Source organism: Anser anser (assembly GCF_964211835.1).
Source record: "Anser anser genome assembly, chromosome: 18".
Classification (NCBI taxonomy): Eukaryota; Metazoa; Chordata; class Aves; order Anseriformes; family Anatidae; genus Anser; species Anser anser.
Genome location: NC_139739.1, coordinates 8,716,959 through 8,738,526, shown reverse-complemented (window position 1 = coordinate 8,738,526; position 21,568 = coordinate 8,716,959). Strand labels below are relative to the sequence as shown.

The window sequence follows — 21,568 nt, the reverse complement described above, 5'->3', positions numbered from 1 at the left end:
TTACCTGCCATAACTTCAGACACATGGGCATGCCCAACTTGGCACCCGCCTCTGGCTTCAAGGTACAGACTGATGTCTTGGATGGCAGCTCCAAAACCTGAACCTGACATCAGGAAAACAAGAGAATTTGGTCAGGCTCCAGGTCAAAATTCTGCTGCTAAAATCACAAGTCTTTTAAGGTGATTAAGGCTAGTGTAAGCGCTTCCAGTAAAAACCGTCTGGAGGAAACTGGGGAATACATGCTAAGCTGGAGCGGTAGGGGAATCTACAGCTATCTAAATAAACGCATTGTTTAATGAAAGACCAGGCAGAACTGCTAGAACGCATCCTCATTTTCTGCTCTTCTGTTTTTGTCTGTATTTTACAGTCTTCTTCACATAGACTCGATGATGCTATGCACACGATAATATTGCAGACCGCTTAATCTGAAAACACTTCCCTGCTTCCTCTCCCTTATCTCTTTTTATATCCACACAGAGCTTGTGTGGATACATAGCCACTATTTATCTAGCTATCTATGGTAGACTTCTTTATTTACTGGCTGAATGCATGAGCAAAATAGCAAAATTTAAACCCCAGAATCATCTGCTAATGCAAACTGCAGCACTGATGGCATACAGGTATTTTTACTACAATAGTGTCTGACCCTGCTTTGAAGGGTCAGACAATACTGTATTTAACACCTGCTCTCTGTCTACATAGCAGCCTCTACTTTTGCTTGCGCAGATGGTAATGAATTATGGCTCTGTCTTTTTTACTTTTTTTTAAAACACGGGGCAAGAAGTCCTTCCTCTGCCAAGGAAGTAGCTCATTTCCACCTCAGGATGATAGCAGGCAAGATCAGGGGAGTCTGCCTTTGCAGTTTGGCACTGGAAGGTCTCGAGTCTCTTGACAGACACGAAAGTGTCTCTAGGCTGATTCTTGAGCCTGGAACTATGGAGAAAGGTAAGTTCTTAGTTATCAAAAACTTGCTTCCAGGAACATTTCTTTTTATATTGCTCTTTCTCAGATGCATACTTAATCACTCAGGTGATGTTTTATTTTAATTAAATAAACAATGGTCTGCATTATCTCATAAAAATAAAGGACTTCAAATATTTGATAAATCCAGCATCACCAGCCATCCTGGGCTATTTCTGAATGTGCAAAAGCCCAATAGTGCTGTTGAACAGCCCCAGTCATGCGAATTTCCTTAAGCATCTGAGATGAGGTATTACACAAATATGGCTCCTTTGGGAGCCATCAATCAAGACCACGGCAGTTGCAATGGCTTTCCAATCCTATACCTTTAGTTCAAAGCTTGCCAGAACATCTTCCTATTTCTAGAGGTTGTCAGCTAGCCTGCCAAAAGCCAGCTGCACTCTAGGACTGCAAGTCGACAATGTACTAAACACAATATACAGAACACTTTCTAAAGCCAGTTAGCAATGGAGAAGGAAATCATTCTCCAGATATGAGGGCTGGGGACTACAGCACAGAGTCATCCGATGTGTAGACCAAACCTATTAACAGACCAAAGTCTGATCACCTGGGAATTCTGGTTCTTTGGAGCTACGCTCTTAACAAAAGATTTTCTCTTGGCAACCTTCTTGCTATCAACATAACGACCAAGTTAGCTATTACAGGAAATGGGCTATAAATATGAAGATGACCCGCTCTCATCTCGTGTCTTTCATCATTGGCTCTCCAAAGGGCGTTGCTTGCTAGATCACAAGAAAACCAAAACTGTAACTTTTATGTAATAAGGAAGGGTAAACACAGGGATAAATGTACTCCTGCAGGTTAAAAATAAAAAAAGCCATTCCTTTGCTTTATCTTGATTCAAAAGGGAAGAACTGGTACAAGGGCTACAGTTGGGCTTCAAAGGACAAAGAAAAACAGAAAGATGAGAAAAGTTTTTTGCAAAAGGCAGTCAGGCATGAGCTGCCTGTGCTAGATTGACAGTTCCAGAGATTGTCTGCATTAGAGGCAACTGAGCCTTAGAAATAAATACTATTTCATATATTTTGACAACTGTAACCTAAAACTTGAAGTTCTGTGTTTATATTGGTTTTGCTTAATAGGAGAAAGATTTTCCTTTGCCTGAGGTTAATAGTGTTCCTGGGTGGCTAAAACTGGCCACAAGGAAACACACCCTTTTTCTTTTTCACATTAATAAAGCTTTTAACATGTTTCTGGCAAATTGGCAAGAAAAGTGCGTGTAACTCATAATTGGTGATTTAAATGCAATCATGAACAAATAAATGCCTGTTCAGATCTCATTATTTATGGACTGAACCTGCTTTAAGACAAAATTACTCTTCTTTGGGCACCAGCCAAACATAAACACTTATTAAGTCTTAATTTTAATCATAAGCTGCAAATGTACTGTGTCTCACACAGTGCTGCCTATTTGGAAGCACTATATATTACGGGAGTATGTGAATTTATTGAAACCTGACACAGTTCTAATGTAAAGCTTCATATACAGAGTGGGATTCTTTTACCTCAGGAGACAGCAAATCATTATCAGTTTGCCGGACCCAAGCGAACAAATGAAAATAAAACAGAGATGAGCTGTAAGAGACATTGGGGTAAAACATCTCCTCTTTGGATTAGATGACTATTTAATTCTTCATGAACAGAACATGTGTGTACTCTTTGCCTGAAACAAACGCTTCTCCACCTGATACAAGAGTGCACTTTTCAATTTTGCTAAAGTTAAGTATTATTGAACACTTCTGTAAAAGGGAGGGTAGTTCCTTGCTCGATCACAACAATAGTTGGGCCTTGGAGTAGTTTTATTTACAGATACAGTGGTTGTTTTTATGGGCTTACTCGGTTCTGTAAAATGCTGAGCATTCTGGCTGTGATCCAACAAAGTACTTAAATATATGGTTAGTTTCTGAACAATAAAAAGTTCTTATTTTCTTGCAATACAGGCATCATTCCCACATATTACTTAGTATATAGAAAGTGTAACGTTCAGTTTCAAGATATGCATCCTAGGGTCCAGAAAAGCTCGTGACTTTTTACATTCACAGACAGCTTGCAATAAGCTACAATATTTCTCTTATTTATTTATGCCACTTCTTTTTTTTTTTTTTGTATTTTTGCTATTTTGATGTCAAGCATCTGAATTATTTTATTTTTGCAGAATGTCCTCAAATAGTAATTCAAAGAAAACAAAAAATACAATTTCTACAAAACAGAAGTTGAAACTGCCAATAAAGCTGTCAGTCAATGATTGGTGTGATAATGGGTATTAGATGTGGACTTATCCAGTAGGAACTGAAATGAACCCTACAATTATTTCAAACCATGCAAACCTCTGGCCGCTAATAGTAATTCAACTATTTCCAGCCGAAGTACCAGTTAAAGAATTAGCCTGAGGTGAAAGACCACGTATCGCATTACAAATCACCTGCACCTCCCCTTTTCTCACCAGACACGACTCTCAGCTAGAGATGGAAGATGAGTACCGCCATCTGATGACAGACTTTCTGACCATTAGTTCCCCAGAAGGACTGTTCTCCCCTTTAACAGCATTCAGCAGCAGCACCAGAGGAGTTTTCAAAACTCCTGCACATGAAAGACCAGCAGCAGCTGCAAATACTTAAATGTCAGACAAAACTTGGGGTGGTATCCTTGTTATTGGAGCATGAGTTATATAATTCAGTCATCTTCCTGGATGTACTAGTGATTAGAACCCCTGAAGGTTCCTTGTGCTGCCCTCTCTTGAGCAGAGTATTTGAAAGCAATGAAGAACTTCCTGAACTTTCTTCAGAATTTTCCAATTTAAGAAACAAAAGCAATCTCCCAAGCACCAGAAAAAGAAGTATTTCCTACCTCGTCCACGGCTTTGGCTGCCATGGCCATTAGCCAGCGTCCCTGTGCCACCTTTAACAGAGAACATCTGCAGAATCCCACACTCTCCGTGAAGACAGAATCCATCACTGAAGTCCGTCCCTCTGCTAAGTCCCACAGACAGATCCTCTGGTCACGACCCTGGCTTTTACAATAAAACAAGTTGTTCTGTGAGCAGCAGGACTGAGAAAACCTGTCTTCCTGTAGGTTGGTATCTCAAATTTGGGTCTTCAACATGTAGTAAGGGCTGAGCTTAATACAGCTTCTGTATGTCTATTAATAGGGTCTTTCATGAAACGTGTGCTAACTCGGTATCACTGAGACTCTACGCTCCTACTGGCTGCAAAACGGGACAGTAGGTTTTAAAATTACCAGCAGGAGGGAGGACCCGAGTCAGTCAGATACATGGCAGTCACAGTTAGCCATGTTTTCTTACAAAGAGACACTTGATCAAACACAGATATGCTATATATACAAATATTTATCATTTTTTATGATTATTTGAATATTTTCATTATACTTACATGTTAACATTGATTAGAACTAATTTAAAGGGAATCAAAAGTATCCACAGAATAGCACATTTAATATTCTTTCACCCTAGCAATGAAATGGGATTATCAGGCATGTTGACAGCTGAAAGACAAATAGCAAGACAAGAAAGACCACAAAGGTAAATGAAAAGCAACAGTCATTCAGTGGTCAACTTCCACAGCCACAGGGAGGGCAGAGAAGACTGCTATAACTGTCTGTGTATGAATACACAACAGGTGAGGCACTGGCAAGCAGCGGGAATTACACAATAAAACACTGCAGCTGAAACATCCAAAAAAGAAAAAACGGTGGCTGCAGCGGCACCACCAATGTACGAGTGCAGCCCAGTCAAGCACAGACTCGTGCACCCCTCTCCATGCCACAGAAAAGTCCATGGGTTGGTCCCAAGCAGTAAAGCCAAGGACGCCACTCAAAGGGTGCAGCATCAGTTGCTACATATTTGTGTGATTCCACTTCTCTGGAACAAATTACCGCTGCGGAGAAGCTCTAGTTTGCCCAGTTCACAGACTACAGTAAGTAGCACAGGATGCCTATCCTTGTGTCATCACCTGGGACAAAGAGTCATCAAAAATCCCTCATCTATTTCTTCTTTTAATTAGCAGTATCACGTGACAGAAGTATGTAACTAAAACAGGTAGATGCGAATCTGACCAATTAGGGCTTCTTCAACATCAGTACAGGAACTCCCATCTGCTGTTCAGCTGAGTGACAAACTGAAAACATTTGTGGTACTGGGCATACAAACAATGTGGTACTGCAAGAAATTGTGGTGATTTAGTTTTAGAACAGACTAACAAAAAATACAGGTAAGTGCTGTCCTAGAATTGTACTGCTATGTGAGCTGTTATAAATATACACCAAAAATAGAGGTAATGAAAAACTATAATTATACAAACAATGCTCATTCAATAGGATTTTATGGGGGAGAGTGTTGATAATTGTACTTAAGTAGATAAATATAAATGCTAATGAGTTCCACTGTATATTATAAGAGATGTCTTCTCTAGATAAACATGTCAGAACACCTCCTAGTCATACAGACGCTTTGGCATCCACTCTACTCTAGATCACCTGTCTAATCCAAAGTACACAAATCTTCCCAACCTTCCCTCACTAAATGAGAACGCAAGACATTTTGCAACACAGGCGTGCAACTCAGCATTCTTGCTCATTTTCCACCATTCCACCTCTGGTTCTTCTCTTCCTTCCCTACTTTTTCTCCCTCTCTCCTCTACTTATAAACTGTATCAAATTTGATATTCCCTGAGAACCAGTTGTGAAGCACTTAACTTCATATCCAAGTTCATTTCCTTTACCCAGAGACCTCACATGATCTCAGTACAAGGATGCTACAGACCCAATGAAACTACAATGAAAAAGGATAGAATTAATTTCTTTATGATACAGGTGTAGCCACATGCGTAAATAAAGAAATCAATTGTATATTTTTTTTTCCACCTTTGGTTCTTCATCTTTTCTGGATTTTTGTATTTTTGTACATTTTCTATACGCGTTGAACAGACTCCAGAAATAAGAAATTCCTTTTTTTATAACTCAGGTACATAACAGAAGCAAGAATAATTTCCATTGCTTTTTGCCTTTGCTAACCTGAGGAGCCTGTCTTTACCATCCATCGTTTCCACCCAGCAGACAGATTTTCTTCCATGGCCATCCAGTGCTTTGTCTACTCTGCGTGTTTTTAGGTTCCAGACGTTGATAAGCCCATTCTCAGACCTGCCAGTAACAACAGATTATTTTTAGCGTGACCATTGCACACAATCTGATAAGACTGTCCCATATTTTCCTCCCCCCCACCTTAATACTGAAGTTGTATATACAAATATAACACACCCATCATTTGCCAGTCATGCATTTTGTTGTTTTCTCCAGATATAATTTATCTAAATAATATACTTTATTTTCAAAAGACACGTCTGTATGATGCTCAGCTTAGCCAGAAATCCTGATTTACTTACCCAGAGAAAAGAATGGGGACATCAGGCTCTTGGCCTCCACAGGAAAAATGCAGAGCGTGGACTGCAGCACTGGTGCCTCGCAGCACAAACTGCGGATCCGGAGGTGGCGCAGCCATCCATGCAATGCACTGGGGGAGCAAGATGACACAGGTATCATAGAGGGTAAGACAGCCTAATGTGAAATTGTAACTCTAAATATATTCTGACGAGGACATTTGCTTTGCTTAGTTAGCTTCCTCTTCAAATTGCCATTATTGGATGCTATTTCTATTTCCCATGAAGTTCTGTGGAAGTATTTCCTCCTAACTCTGACTGATCAAGCATCTATCAAATCTGCTTTTTGACAGTAGGTAATGATTCCCTTTTAAACTAGCTAAGTGCTGAGCTGTCCCTGTGTATGCACATACTTGTAAATACAAAATTGTTCAGCTGCTCTCCCTGCTGCAAAAAGGAACAGGTACTAAGTGCAAGAAACTGGATATCCAGAATTTCAGTGGGCAAGCAATTTATCATTCCACTTAGCCTCTTGGCAAGTCTTACCCTTTCCACCCCATAAAATGCCATTTCTCAGCTTTGTACCCACAACCATTTGCAGAAGATCAATGCAGTGAAAAGAATTTCAGATGAGATCTGAGCTACAATCATTTTTACACAGGATTGCCATTCTTCTCAAGTGCTTGAACTTTTGGTTCCAAGCATGGTTACTTGAAGAAAAGAAATGCATTATTTCACCCTAACTTGACTACTGTGTTATACATTTTATTCCAAGGGGTTTGTATTCCCCAAAGAATCAATAGAGATGGATGCTTTCAGCTTTATGTCATTGGTTCAAATGTGGCCCAAGTCAGCAAAGAAAACGACAAGCATTTGGGGAAGCACGTTGCCCAGTCTAACATGGGAAATGTGAAGAACAATGTATTATGAACTAACAGAGATAATTTGTATGATCTGATTAGGCACACTCTTACTGATTTGGCACCTTTACAAAGGATTTCTGCACCAGAAAAAAAGACCATTCACGTTTGGATCTCTGCAGGCAGTTCCTGCACAGTCACCAGAGGACAAGGACAACTTCCCCGTGTTCTGACTAGCGACAAATGACCCTCCAGACTTGTGCAAGGGCAATGTAACCAGCAGCTGTTACAACTCTAATTTGCAATTAATTGGAAATTGCATTATAGCATGCATTACAAGAAGAGTTTTCACCTTTAAATTTTTTCTGCTTTCTCTGTGAATTTATTCCCTGTGCCTATTTGTGCTTCTACCTTTCTTACCTGGCTTCATGCAGAAAAGGGCAGCTTTGTCACAACTGATGCCAACTCTAATCACTCTTTCCCATTCATGCATATATTGGACCAGGTTAAACAAGAAGTTTTCCAAATCCAGTAGGGTAAGATCAGCAGGTGGTTTTATGCCTGCTGGCTCACAGCAAAGGAATTGGAGAGAACCATAACAGAGTGGTAGAGCTACAAGTTACATGGTAAAAGCTCAATTTTCAATTGTCAGTTCACCTCAGCAGCTTTTGAATTGTGTTTAATGGATGCACTTGCTATTGCACCTCATTTGCACGTCTACCTTTAGTGTTTATAGATCACTAATTGCCATGGTATCTATAGGTCCTAATTAAACACAATTATGTTTTAGGACTAGTGATGTGGATAACCTCCATGTTTTAGTGCCCTGACTCATCTGCTTTATGATAGTGTCTGATGATCAAGATGCTCAGCTGGAGCAAATTTTCAGATGATTCCATGCTGCACAGGTTTGCCCCCATGGTGAGATCCAGCTCCCACGTGCCTGTCAGTAACATGCTTCACCTGTGATATAAACCTGTTGGATTACGAGTTTTGTCACCAGAGGTCACCTTTTTGGATGCTCCAGCAGTATGCTGTCATCCTCAAAATGACACTTTGTAGAACCACATGTAGTAGCTAGGTGGCTTGTCAGAGAAGGAAGGTCCCTCTTCACAGTGGAACGATCCTGCGTTACTGTACTAGCAAGGAAGACAAAACAAAACTGAGTCAAACCAAAGGCTACCTGGGATAACAAGGCAGGTTTTTAATAGCATTTTCCTAATTACTGACACAAAAGTTTTTGCTGACAGATACCAAGTGTGTGCCTGGCTATGGGGAGGGTTTTACCTGGCATGAAACAGACACTACGAATGCATGTCTTTACAAGGATAGTATGTCAGAAAAATCTTCAGACTGGCTACAGGAAAAGGAAAAAACAAAATCGCAACAACAACTATGAAAACATATTTTCAATCTATAAGCAAATCAAGTGACTTTTTACTCCTTGCAGCCTGGATCTTTGCTTGCTTTTTTACTGATCAGAAAGGCAAATCTTGAAAGTGAGCTTAATATTAAACCTATGTTTTTTTTTATGGGACATATGATACGACATGTTATTACTTCCTATCATGAATCAGCAAATGAATGGCAGCACAACAGTATTAAGTGTCTCATTTTTCTTCCTGCAACTATAAAAATGCATCTCTGCTGCCTTCCATGTCCATGGATGTAGAAGCTTGAAACAAGTCACTTAAGAGCAAAATTTTAATAAAAGTTCTTAGGTACCTAAATCAGCAAAAAGTCCCCCACGGACTCAAATGGATGGAAATTGTGTACACTGGTCCCTTAACCCCCCCCGAAAAAGCATCAATCTGTTCTTACTGACACATTAGCCGCCTCAGAAATAGGACATTTAGCCTACCTTCAACCACCAGGCAGCTCACTGTCTCCAATTTACTTTTATGGATAAGGAACTACACTGCAGTATACTAACAGACAATATTTATACCATGCTTTGCTAAGACAGACAGCTCCAAACATGATAAATATGATGCCTGCGTAAGCATTAAAGCCCCTGGGTAAATTTTTCAAAAGTGCCCAAGTGATTTAGAAGCAAAAGACTTATTTCCAAATAAACATTCAAACCTAAATCTCTAGGACTTTTTAAAGTTTAACCCCAGGTGTTTGAAAATGAGTTCTCTAATTAGCACAACATTTATTTTCTTGTTAACTCCACCTAGCCTCAGGGAGACCAATCTGTTCTTGTTAACTGGGGATATCTACAGCAAATTTAATTAAATGAATTTACTTAGTATTTAGGCTGGTCTGAGATCAAAATTTGGCTCAAGGGCTTGAACTAGCAAACTGCAACCTACAGAAGAAATTTCATTTAAAAGCATCCTACGTTTGTGCCTGAGATATCGTCATGCTCTGGTTCCTGCCACCTATGTAAGCACATTAAAATATATGAATGGTTTTGCTTAAGGCATAATTTGTTCACAAGAGGAAATCACCAGTAAGAGATGAAATACCCCATCACCATTCTCTTGTCTTGTTTCTTAAAAGATGTCCTACTTTTGATTTCTTCTAGCCTTCCCCGTGCTAGTAGCAGGATCCTCTTTTAGAGGCTAAGCTACACTCCAGTATGATACAAACAACTGAAGGTATTTTTCACAAGGTGTGCTGCAAAACCCTGGGCTCCTACACAAATTAAATTGCTAAGCAAGCCACGAGTGGAGAACCCAGCCGTTCAAATCAGCATTTCAGTTAGCAAATGGCTAAACACAGCAAACATTGGGCACTAAAAGGGTTTTGTACAGCAAAATATGCTTCTGCTAAATGCCAGAACATTTAAAGAACAATTCACTATTAATATCCTTTATGAAGCTTATTTCGTTTAGGTTGCAATTGGAATAATCGTCAAGCCATTTGAATTTCTATGCAGTGGTATTCCAGTATCATCACTTCAGCATTTGATATAAAAAAGTTAAGCTTTTATTTAATGAGAGTCATTTAAAATATGTAAATGTCAAAAGGATTACCTTAGAAAAATCTCTCAGAGAATTAAAAACATTAACAGATTCCCACAGGAAAAATTCCAGCAGAATTCAGCAACTCTCCTGTTCCCACTCCTGTCACTAGCATTTCTATCACACATCGAAGCAAAAACAAATTGCTATTAAAATATCATCCAAACACCCTCCTCCCCCTGCAAACTCCACAGTTCAGTTTGAGATACCAATGGTTCAAACAAAGACAAGAAAAAATCCTCTTTTTCTGTAGGCTCATTCACGATAGCACAAACTCCACGGTAAGAACTTTTTCAGGTATAGGGGAAATAAATCTCTCTAGGCATGTCTGGCAAACTGATTTGGGACTGAAACCAGCAGGTGTGCAGACATAATTACTACTGCAAAAATTCAACACATCCAGGTGTGCTCACAACCAGATATATGAAATCCCTGTTATTTTTTGAAAATTCCTGGTCTACCAGGTGCCACCCTCCCAAAGGAAAAATCAGAGCAAAGAATGAGTTGGGAAAGATGTGAATAAATTGATCTTCCCCCTTTCCATGCTGTTTCTTTTTCATTCATACAAAGCCCCTTTTTAGCCTGCATTTCTGCGCGTACCTGCACTCACTCAGAGGTTTTGTGACACTCTGCCACGTTCCATAGCTTAGTTCTAGTGCGCAGCTGTGTTTTCAGAGTGGGTCACTGGCTGTGCCTGTAGAGGAAGTCAGTGGAAATAAAAGACCCCATCAAATGAATAATGCAGCACAAAAAATTTTGTTCATTCCATTACATTTACAATCTCCAGTGTTAAAATACAGCAGGCAGCCCTTACAGTATGAGCTTCCCAAACAGTTTTCCCAAGTTTCCAGCCACTGCAGACAGCTGGGTTTCACAGCAGTGAAACATCCTTTGCCCAGCAAACACCCTTGTAAGGGCTGCCTGGGACCACCGTGGCCACTCCCTGTCCAGCCAACTATTGCCTTGCTGGCGAGCCAGAGTGACAGGCGTCCCTGCAGCACCCGATGCGCCGCACTGGATTACAGTGCTACAGCACAGCTGGTCTTGGAGACATCTTTGACATCACATCCCTGGTAGCTGCAATGTAGGCAGCAATGAAGAAGGAACTTGCAAGACAACTTTATGAAGAAATCTGTTTGCACCTGGGTAAAAAATAACTGACTGTACAAAGAAATGCCTTTTTGTATCGTGTAGCAAGCTAGCACGTACAAAACATTTAGGGAAAAATGAAAAGGCCAATTAAAATCCCAAATCAAAAGCCAGGCAGCCTGATTTCTGAAAGGGACCCCAGTCCTGAAACACATGATATGTCTGTTGTGTGCAAAGGCTGAAACCCACACTAGTAAAAGCAGAATCAGAGGGAAATCTCATACAGCAAGTGCCTGCACAGGTCAAGGGATGTGAGAGTGCTACACAAACTGTTGCATAGGTCAGAGCCTTGGAATATATGTGAAAATTCACTCATCAGTCAACTAACACCAGCGTTACTCTTTCAGTTTACAGCTCCATTTGCAACCTTTGGTGCTAAATGTAGATATAAACTGTACTGTAATTTTATGATTTCGTTAAGGCTAATTTTAAAGAAAAAAATATTTAAATTGGAAAATAGAAATCAGTAGATATCTTTGAATCAATAAATTGATTTCAAACAGAAATTAGAATTTGTAGAAAATTCTGATTTAACCAACAAGAGGTATTAATAAAGCACTCAATTTTTAGAAGTAAGAATAATCAATGTTTTCTATTAAAATTGGTTATTTTTCCATATTACTGCCTCCTATCTATGACAAGCAAAGGAGCAATTAAGCATACTGATGTGTATTCGTAATTGTCTTTGAAACCTAACACAACAAAAAAAATCACAAGAGTGGACTGGAAGCACTCACTAGTGTGCCTGCTCTGAAGAATATAGTGTCTACACAGTGTAGACAGATTTCTAGATAGAATGCTTTTGCTTGCAAAACTTACAGAGACACCTCAGTGTCAAAGAGAATGCAAAGTATACAATCTTCTATTAACTGATATTATAAGCCTGTTGCCACACAGGCAGCATTACAACTGACAAGAACCCTGTCCTACTTGGGCTACTAGGCTGGGAACACTAAATGCTGTCAGAGCTTTCATTCTACATGGTCACCAAGTCATTTCTAATGGCTAACAATGACTGCCTGCTCACAAACACACTTCAAGAAAAAGTCGCATTTTGGGAAGTGCTGAGAACCCCCATTTCCCATTGACTTTGAGGGAGGTTAGGAGTTCATCCTCTCTCAGGAGCTTCCCCAAACTTGCCTGGTCTCCTAACATTTACACAATGAATGATGGAAGTTTCCACATTTTAATTGTAAAAGTCAATGGACAGATAGAAAACAAAATTGCTTATCAGCAATTGGTGATACGCCAAGAAGTCTTATGGGAGCAGAAAAGAAAATGACTAATAACCATCTTGCAATGGAACACATTCTTAATGATTTCCACTAAGATAATAGCTCCTCACAAAGTGTTTGCATCTTTTTTGTCTCTAAGCATCCCTTAACTGAAAGATGCTAAACCACAATATATTATGATTTTAAGTAATGAAGTTTGCAAGAAAAATGTATATAAGTGTCAATGTGCAGCCTTCAGGAAGACTGAAACCTAGGCTTTTGTCTTAAGGTTCACTTTCAAATACTCCCATCTGCAATTTTTTAAAAAGTCACTGTATAATAATTATCTTCCATATGAAAACGTAGATTCAACATGGGAACAAAACTAAGAATGACTGTAATTATTTGAAAGACACTGAGTTAGCATATGGATCTCATTGCCACTTACACATTTTGGTCACTGAAACAAAAAGCTATTAATCAATATGTAAAAGCCATAAATTAACATAAACATTAATCATTCTAATACTCCCACTGTGTCGGACTGATAATTTTTTTTCAGTCTTTCATTCTGACATATTCGCCTTCAGCTATCAGCTGGTTGACCTTTTTTAACACAGTTAAACATTTTGGGCACTGCAAATCTTACTGAAGTAAACATTTTGGAGACAGCAAAATATCATGGATACGTTTATGCCAAAAAATATGGGGACTGAAAACATGAGAGCTCCTGCCTCACAATGTCATTGCACTAGCTTTTAATAAAGGAGTCGAAAATACATCATCGAAATACAGCTGAAGCAGATGAAATTCTAGTGTTTCATAAACAGGTTCACTTTGCAGACAAGGGAAGACACCCATATGTTTTACTTTCTGAAACCATTAATTGCTTGATAAAGTGCGGTGATGTAACTACAGCCAACCTTGTTTGGAGAAAGCAAGCAGACACAAAAGCACACAGTAGTTGAGCTCTGCGACACACCCTCCCATAAAGGTATGGCAAAGGAAAAACAAACAAACAAAAAAAAACATACGGGACTACAAATGCCAGATCTGAAGAATGTGAAAATGCACAATATAAGAAGGATTGCACAACATAAGAAGGATTTATACAACAGCCTCACTGTACCATAGCATCAGACCTAAAATGAATTTAAGTTTGTACACTCAATAAATCATGGTAACCTAGCAGAAAAATGATAAGCCAAGGACCATCAAAAGCGTGTTTTGAGTAGCCTCTAGTTCAGCCATGCATAGCAATCTGTCAGCCACAGGGCTCTGTCTGCCCTTCCTCCTTAATTAGGGGTGCTGCTTAGTGCAGCATCAGCTACAAATCTTTTGGTTCCAAGAGCTAATAATGTCCTCAGATAGCATGGGCTTAATTAAACATCTTCCAGACATTTTAGCAGACATTTCCTGCAATAATCTTGTTTAGTAACAAACTATTAAAAAGAATTGACAGAGAAGAAATATATCAAGTTGTTACAGCAACTGAAGTTATTTGGGCCAGAATTATGTGTCTGCAATTAAAGATTCTGTAACTCTGAGCAATTAAAATATCACTTTATTTGAAAACTAATTAATTCTAAACACATATTTTTCCCATGACAAACTTGTATGATTATTTAATTTATTCTGTTCTAATTACTTTAATTAATCTACTCTTGTATAATATTATACTGTTATTCTGGCATTTGACCAATGAAGACAATAAATTGATTGCAGTTCTGTTGCGCAAGAGCAGAAACTGTCATGCCAGTTTCAACACCACGTTTATTTATTTGTCTGTTCTATTACTTTTCTTTTCCTCCCACAGGGCATAGGAACATGAAACACAATACACATCAGATGACATTTTGTCTTCTATACTTTTCTCATCAAAGTGTGAAATATAACTTAAGAGGTTTTGGAATTAAGGAAATGTATATGTAACATGATATTGCATAATAAAAAATAACCTATAGGAAATTAACCTATACATCTAAAATACATCGCACATGACTTATCAATTGATTCCTGATGTACAGGACCAAGTCCAGAGTTGCTAGAAATGGAGTAATTTCCATTGGCACTGAGTTCTGCTCGGGATCTGGCCCGAAACAGTCAACAATAAGGGAGAAAGAGGCCAAAACCCATTTTCATACTTATCTTAAAATTACATTCATTTTAATATCTCAGTAAGTTTTTCAAGACACTGTATTTTAATTTTGCTTCATTACCTTATATTCAACTAAAACCAAAGAACATTAAACCATTCCTTACTCTATTCTGTTTGGATTTAACAGTGGTAAAACAGAAACGCATACAAATATTTTATTGCACACGGAATTATTAGAAGTGTATTTTATTTTGATTTGGCCACACCTGAAGTAAAAAATACTGCCACTTACAGTTAGAAGTCCTCAAGTTTCTTTGAACAAGAACGTCCCTGAAATTCAATTCTTGCATTTTTGGTGGGAGAAAATGCTCGGTAGCGTCTCTTATGAAGACACAATGAAAACAATGTACTATTTAGGTACTTTTTAAACTACTACTTGTTGTGTTTGTGTCTGTACGCTTTCTAATGCTTGTGAAGTAACTCCCTATATGCCTTACCTAGAGTGAGACACCTCACAAAGGTAACCAATTACATTAAAATGCATTGCAAGTTGAGCTCTGACAGTGCTTTCTGAAATACTTCCTTTTAATTTAATCAGGCAGTTTACATTTCATAGAATGAAAAAGAAAACTATTCACCACACTCACAAAATGCATGTTCATTAAAAGAATCAAAAACGATTCTGCGCTTACCTGACCAGGCTAAATACTTTACCAGAATTGCCACAGTGGGAAATACATTTATATCAGAATATTGTACCTGTGTCCACCCACCCTCCTTTGTTTATATTCTCAATACGTGTTTCACTAAAGACCATACCACTTGGTACATACATTTTATTTTTTCCAATAACCTTTTCAATATAATATTTAAACAAAGGAAAGCCTAAGAGTTATATATGTGAGTCAGAGTTACACATTATGAAGTATTTTTATGCTATGAAATACCCCCCAAAATTCAAGCCTGATTAATAACTTGTTTATTAGGATTCCAACCCAATACAGTATAAACAAATGTCATTTGGATAAGCCAAGCTATTGGAGAGAAAATTAGCCCTAGAAATCTAGTAAGAATCGCTATAATTCCAGTGCAAACAGGAATGACATTTACAAGGCAAATATTACCTGAATATCAAATAAAAAAAATGTTTATTTTAACAGTTTAGGCTAAGCTTATGCTTTAGATAAAAACCCACAATTGCTCTTTCATGCCAGTTTGATCATGTAAGTCTATATCCATTTTGCATAAGCATGTAGGATGCATTAATTAAATATGTTCTCATCTCCAACACTCTGAAATAAGGCTAATCATATATTAAACAGTTAAATTATTAAAATGTGAAGGATATCAGTCAAAAGCTGGTCACAAGTTGAACACCAGCTGAATGCTGATGATGCTCAGTTCCCAGTCTCTATTACTGACTGTTTGCTACGTGTGCGATGTTCTGATCAGTTCGTCTCTCTGTTACAAGGAATAACAGAGATGGAGAAAAAAAAAAAAAAAAAGTTCCAGGACAGAGTTCACACGCTTTACATACGTAACTTCAGACTACTACTGACATCCAAGATAAACTACTCCTGACCAAAAATACAGTGAAAAATGCAAAACTGTTTCACCGCCTTAATTTGAAACTTTGAACAATTCTGCAGTACCTGAACTTGAACTCCCAGACTTTGAATGTGTGCTGAATAGCCCCCCTATTGTACTGCACTTTTATTCTGTCAGGAACTGAAGTGTCAATCTTTCATCAGATAATCAGATTATGTCATGTTCTGACCAAATTCATTAGGAAAACTTTTACCAGCCCTATTATCTCAAACCAGAAAATCTAGATCAAAGTATAACCGATTTTACAGCACAAGAAAACTGTTATAAATATTTAAACACTAATTAAAAGGCCCCTTTTGTTAAAAAAGTAAATAAATAATTGAAAGCTACCTCATCTTATAACTGCAATTCAAGGCAACTGTATGTATCTGGTACTTCTCAGAAAAAACAGGACCTATATATGGTGGAGGGTGGGAAGAAATGCACTTGAAGTGGTCATCTGAGAAGATGGAGGGCTGCTGGACTTTTAAATCATTTGCCTAAAGTAAGTCACGTTGAGCACTCATTCTAGTGACAAAGGATTAACCCCTGAATGTCTCTGCTAACTCCATTCATATCAGATACACACGTCTACTTCATCCAGATGTACTGCATGGACACCACCTCCTTAAGGAGAGAAAAAAATACTTTTTAGGAAATCCTACATCAATGAGTAATTCCTTAGTAAACACAATTATATCTGTAATTGTTTTTCTTCCTAAAATATCTAGGATCTTGTCTCCTAAAAAGTAAGTAACTGTAGTCATTTGACAGACGTATTTTCTGCTGAGAAACAGATATGACATCTGCATAAAACAAAGACAATGTGAGAGATTACTAAGTATTTTCCCTTGTCTCGTTTTCAGGTGGATAATAAGCACAGCATAAGAGGGAAACAAAGGATCCATATTAAGATTATTAACAGAGCAAGGAACCAAGCATAGGCTAATCCATGAGCAGGAGCAGCAACAACAAACAACAACAGGACAGTCATCAATATTGATTGCACTTATTTTTCAAGACTATAATCAGATTCTCCATCTGTAACTAAAACTTTAAAAGTATGATAATTTACAGAAAGGAGATTAATTTAGCCATTTTGAGTCAAAGACGTATTTCATAGCTTCATCCCAAATCCTGTATATTGTTAGGATCCCTTTCCCCTTTGAAGACTTAGTGAATGATTGAAGCTTCTACTTTCTGAGAAACAGATAACACAAGACTAGTAATCTGACTCTAAGCCACTGGATAAAGGCAGTTTGTTTCCTCTTAGCCCATCTGTCAACACCTCTTCAGTAATTAGTCCTAATTATTACAAAGGGCTAGCCTCCCATTCGCATTATTAAATCAGAAATAGTATCATAGCCAGGTATCTTTCAACACCTACCAGACTGGCGACCTTCGATTTCATTGAATCTTCTATCAGTATCCGCCTTTGGAAGAGCCTCGGCAGTAATTTTAGCATCAGCTTCAAAGATGCAGATCCCACAGTGGAATTCCAGGGATGCATTCATATACACACCCACATCATGTGACAGGAGAGCAAGCAACACAATTGACCTTTGCATTGTTCTCTAAACTCCCGTGATATAAAACACACATCTCTATTTTATACAATAGAACTGTTTTTTTGCCTGCATGCTTAGAAGTGCTCCTTTGAACTAAAGGCTGATAGGAAAATGGTGAAATTGTGTCTGTAAAGATGAGGGTCAAATCTTTGCTAAGAGAACAATACATCTGAAACTTTTTTTTTTCACATCAAGATAAATTTGCAAACAGTAAACAGTGACTAAAATTACGCATAAATACATTTAGGTGTGAAGAAGACTTAAAAGGCTTCTTTAGTTTATTTTTGCCCTACAGCTGAAGTACCTCCCCGGAAAACTGGAAAACAAAAAGGACAATTACATCAAAATGCTCACAGAACCAGGACTCAGTTAGCTGAGGTTTTAGTCAGACAGTTTTAAGCTCTTTATTTGTGTTAACATTTATTTAACTGAAACGGGAAAAAAAATACTTTTAAGAACCAAGCACCCTGTTTCTCTTGATTAAACCCCAAACATGTTTCCAAACAGCACATCTGAGACCACTAGTGCAGATTTCTTTACACTGGATTTCTCATTAACAGAACACCACTACCAGTTTCCTTAGACACAATGAACTGACCTGAACTGCATCGGTATGGCTTTTGTAAGAGTCTCTACTGAAAGTGTCCAGAGTAGAGGAGCGACACAAATACTCAAAAGTCTGCATGTAAAAAAACACCCCAAATCCAACACATCCTCTAATTAAAACAGAGCATATTTTTGTTGACATGCTTAACGTTTCAAAAAGTTAAGACATACACAGACAAAACTTTTTGAAGAACTTTTCTATATACTATACTTAAATGAATTAGTGTTGTTTTACACTATTTGCAGGTCCCCTCTAAATGCTACAGATGATAACGAAGTAATATCCAAATACATTTTCAAATACATTTATATAAATAATGAAAAGGCTAGGTACTATATAAAAAGCAGTAGCCTAAGTACTTTGGCTTCGACTGAGTGATCAGGCGAGGGGGCAGGCACCAAACAGTGCGTGAGGAGGAAGCCCCAGCCCACAGGGCTGCACACTGCAGCTCTGTGGTGGCACTAAAGCCCAGGGCCTGGAATGGGGACCAAGTCCCAAGCTCTGGGCCCCACCCATGTACGTGGTCAGCCCGAAGTCCCACTTCTGTCTCATCTTCACAGCTTGGCCTACTTCAAACCAGCACAAAGACATCTCAGTAGCGCACAGTATGGCAGCGTGAAGGAACTGCTCCTACTCAGCTTCCTGCATACCTGTCCTGCACACCTTCCTGCTGGAGTACTCGTGGCACCATACAGCTTCACTGCACCTGGACGGCTTTTCACTTCACAGATAACTAAAACTCACTGCCAAGAAAAATAAATAAACTTACATACAAACTTAAAATTCATTTTCCAAGTTGTACATTTTCCAAATAAATGCCATGTTAGTAACGTATAGTAGCAGGCAGGCATTTGATTATCAATGGATCAGACTTTGAAGCACATTAATACTTCAGGTATTAACAATGTAGTATTAACATGCTTGCTACCAATTTTTCTTGATTATAAGAATTTGGCAAGAAATCAGAGCGTTCAAAGGAAAGCATACAATGGTGCTAGCATTGCATAAAAAATGCCCGGCAGGGTCAGGCGAGTGGTCTGTCTAGCCCAGCATCCTGTTTCCAGCAGCAGCACGGTATTTAGAGATGCTAGCTAGGGAAAAGACAGAAGCCTGACTGCTTGGTAGTCCATTCCTCCCAGGCTTCCCCAAACACAGTTGCTACATTAACGAAGTTACAAGACACTGTAATTTTACTGTCCATTTGTAGTCCTGCTGTCCGTGAAATTGTCTAATCCCTTTTGAACCTGCTGATACCACCACTGCCTTCACTACCTCCTGTGGGAGCAAATTCACTATCTGAAGTTTCAGAAAATTAAGGCATATTTTATCTTACTTGTTTTAAACCTGATCTCCTACTGGCTTCATTGAGTGCCCTCTAGTTCCTGCATTGCAGGATTTGGAGGTCAACAGTTTCACATTCAGCTTTTTCATCACTGTCATGATTTTGTAAACCCCAGTGATAAATCTGTCTTTCTCAAAACTGGAGTACCAGCCTTTTTTCTCTCTCCTCAAATGACAGTTGTTCCATTCCCCTTGATCATTTCAGTTGTAATTTTCGGTATCATCTCTAACTCCACTAAATCCATCTGGAAAAGCAAAGAATTGAACATAGTACTTCAGATGCAAGCTCACTGAGGCTTTCCTTAGTAGCAAAACGATACCTTGATGTGATAAATCTTCAGTGACCTCAAAAATCACGTGACTTTAAAGAGAGAAGTTACTTCTTTCTTCAGAGATGCAATTCTGTCTAATACACCTGGCAGAGGAAGCTGTCTTTGCTCTCAGTAGTTTAGGATTTCTGCTGTAGGGCAAGCCAACAGAGAAAAGGCTAAGTGTAAGCATACTGTCCAAGGACCTATCTCCGGAAGAAATATCACCGTATTTTAGGAAAGCACTTCCTGAAACACCTACACTTCCTAGAATTACTAGTTTAAATCCCAGAGGAACTGATAGTGTTCGCTGTCCATCTAAGCCTAATAGACTGCTTCCCTACACAACTGTGTGTTTTTCAGAGAAGAATTTAAAGGTCCTATCTGTTCTATATCCATGCTCAGTAGCTTTGGTCCATTTTTGTGGGAATAAACTCTGTAGTTTCTCTTGCTCTAATCCCATCATGCTAGCAGCTCTTCCTCTCTATTCCCAGGTACATGCATTTAAGTGGTATATTTCACAGTTAACCAGATCACTCCCTATTTTAAGGTTACTTTGTACTATTTGAAAAAGTTGTAGTAGCAACAGGCTGTTTATTTTCCCTTGATTTTAGTATCATATCATTAACTTTCATGGATGTAAAAGTGTTTGGGTCAAAAAGAGACAATTATAAAAGCACATACACAAAATGTAAGCTCAAAAGAAAAAAAATAAATCATATCCAACTAGAAGGAAATATATCTTTGTTCCAGCTGCATGCATTGCACAAGCATTGAGGAGATGGTGCCAAAATCTCCCCAACACTGGGCACAACATTGCCACAATACAACCTCAGCCCTGCTTTGGCCTCACTTCTGCCACTGCATGTCCAAGTCTTCCAGCAAAAATCTACAGGACACAAGAACCACCTCTCCCTGTGGATTTTAAGGAGACTGCTCACATAGTGAAGATGTTTACGCACATCCGTGAGCAACAGCCATGGAACAATAACTTACTGTCTTTAGCGCTCTCAAATGCAAAAGTCTTCATAATAATGTGTTTTCTATAAAACCTGATTATAATTTAACCTGCGAGGTATGTTCCTTTTTCAAATCTGCAAGTACTAATTTCAGGGGAGAAGTCTGTGCCAAAGCATATTATACCTACTATAGCAATAAATTCTTCATGGATGAGGTTTTATACATAAATTACCTTCATTTACAGTCTCAGAATGCTCTTCTAAATTTTACGGGATAATATGAATTATGAGTACCCATGTATTTTTTGTAGGTATAATGTGAGACATACTTTTTCTCATATATGCAAAAGATTATGCAAGTGAGTTGTACTCTACACCTCTCCCTCTCTGCCCCTTGTTGAACAAATGCGCTAACATAGACCAGTCATTCGCTTCTGAGAAGTGTACAGCCTGCTATAAAGATATGTATGTATAAATTAAGTCTAACCAGGATTAAATATGAATCACATGGTTAAATAGAAGCAATAAAAATATCTG

General features: G+C 38.5%; 2 protein-coding genes across 3 annotated transcripts in view; both read right to left on the bottom strand.

Annotated features, from left to right (window-relative positions):
• Positions 1-21,568, bottom strand: part of GNB1L (G protein subunit beta 1 like) — a 41,751-nt gene that overhangs the window by 10,688 nt on the left and 9,495 nt on the right. The window contains exons 1-5 of one of the 2 annotated variants that reach the window (XM_083803512.1): positions 8,242-8,370; positions 6,378-6,505; positions 6,010-6,135; positions 3,829-3,991; positions 5-103 (exon numbers count right to left, since the gene is read on the bottom strand). In XM_083803512.1, the coding sequence (XP_083659638.1) occupies positions 5-103; positions 3,829-3,991; positions 6,010-6,135; positions 6,378-6,493 (504 nt within the window). In that variant the 5' untranslated portion in view covers positions 6,494-6,505; positions 8,242-8,370. Of the gene's footprint in view, positions 1-4; positions 104-3,828; positions 3,992-6,009; positions 6,136-6,377; positions 6,506-8,241; positions 8,371-21,568 lie in introns of those variants that run through there. The other variant, XM_083803513.1, reaches the window with a different exon arrangement.
• The window catches only part of TXNRD2 (thioredoxin reductase 2), an 82,122-nt gene continuing 68,795 nt past the window's right edge, over positions 8,242-21,568 (bottom strand). The window contains exon 22 of the transcript XR_014573480.1: positions 8,242-8,365. The gene's annotated coding sequence lies outside the window, so the exon portion shown is untranslated. The remainder of the gene's footprint in view (positions 8,366-21,568) is intronic.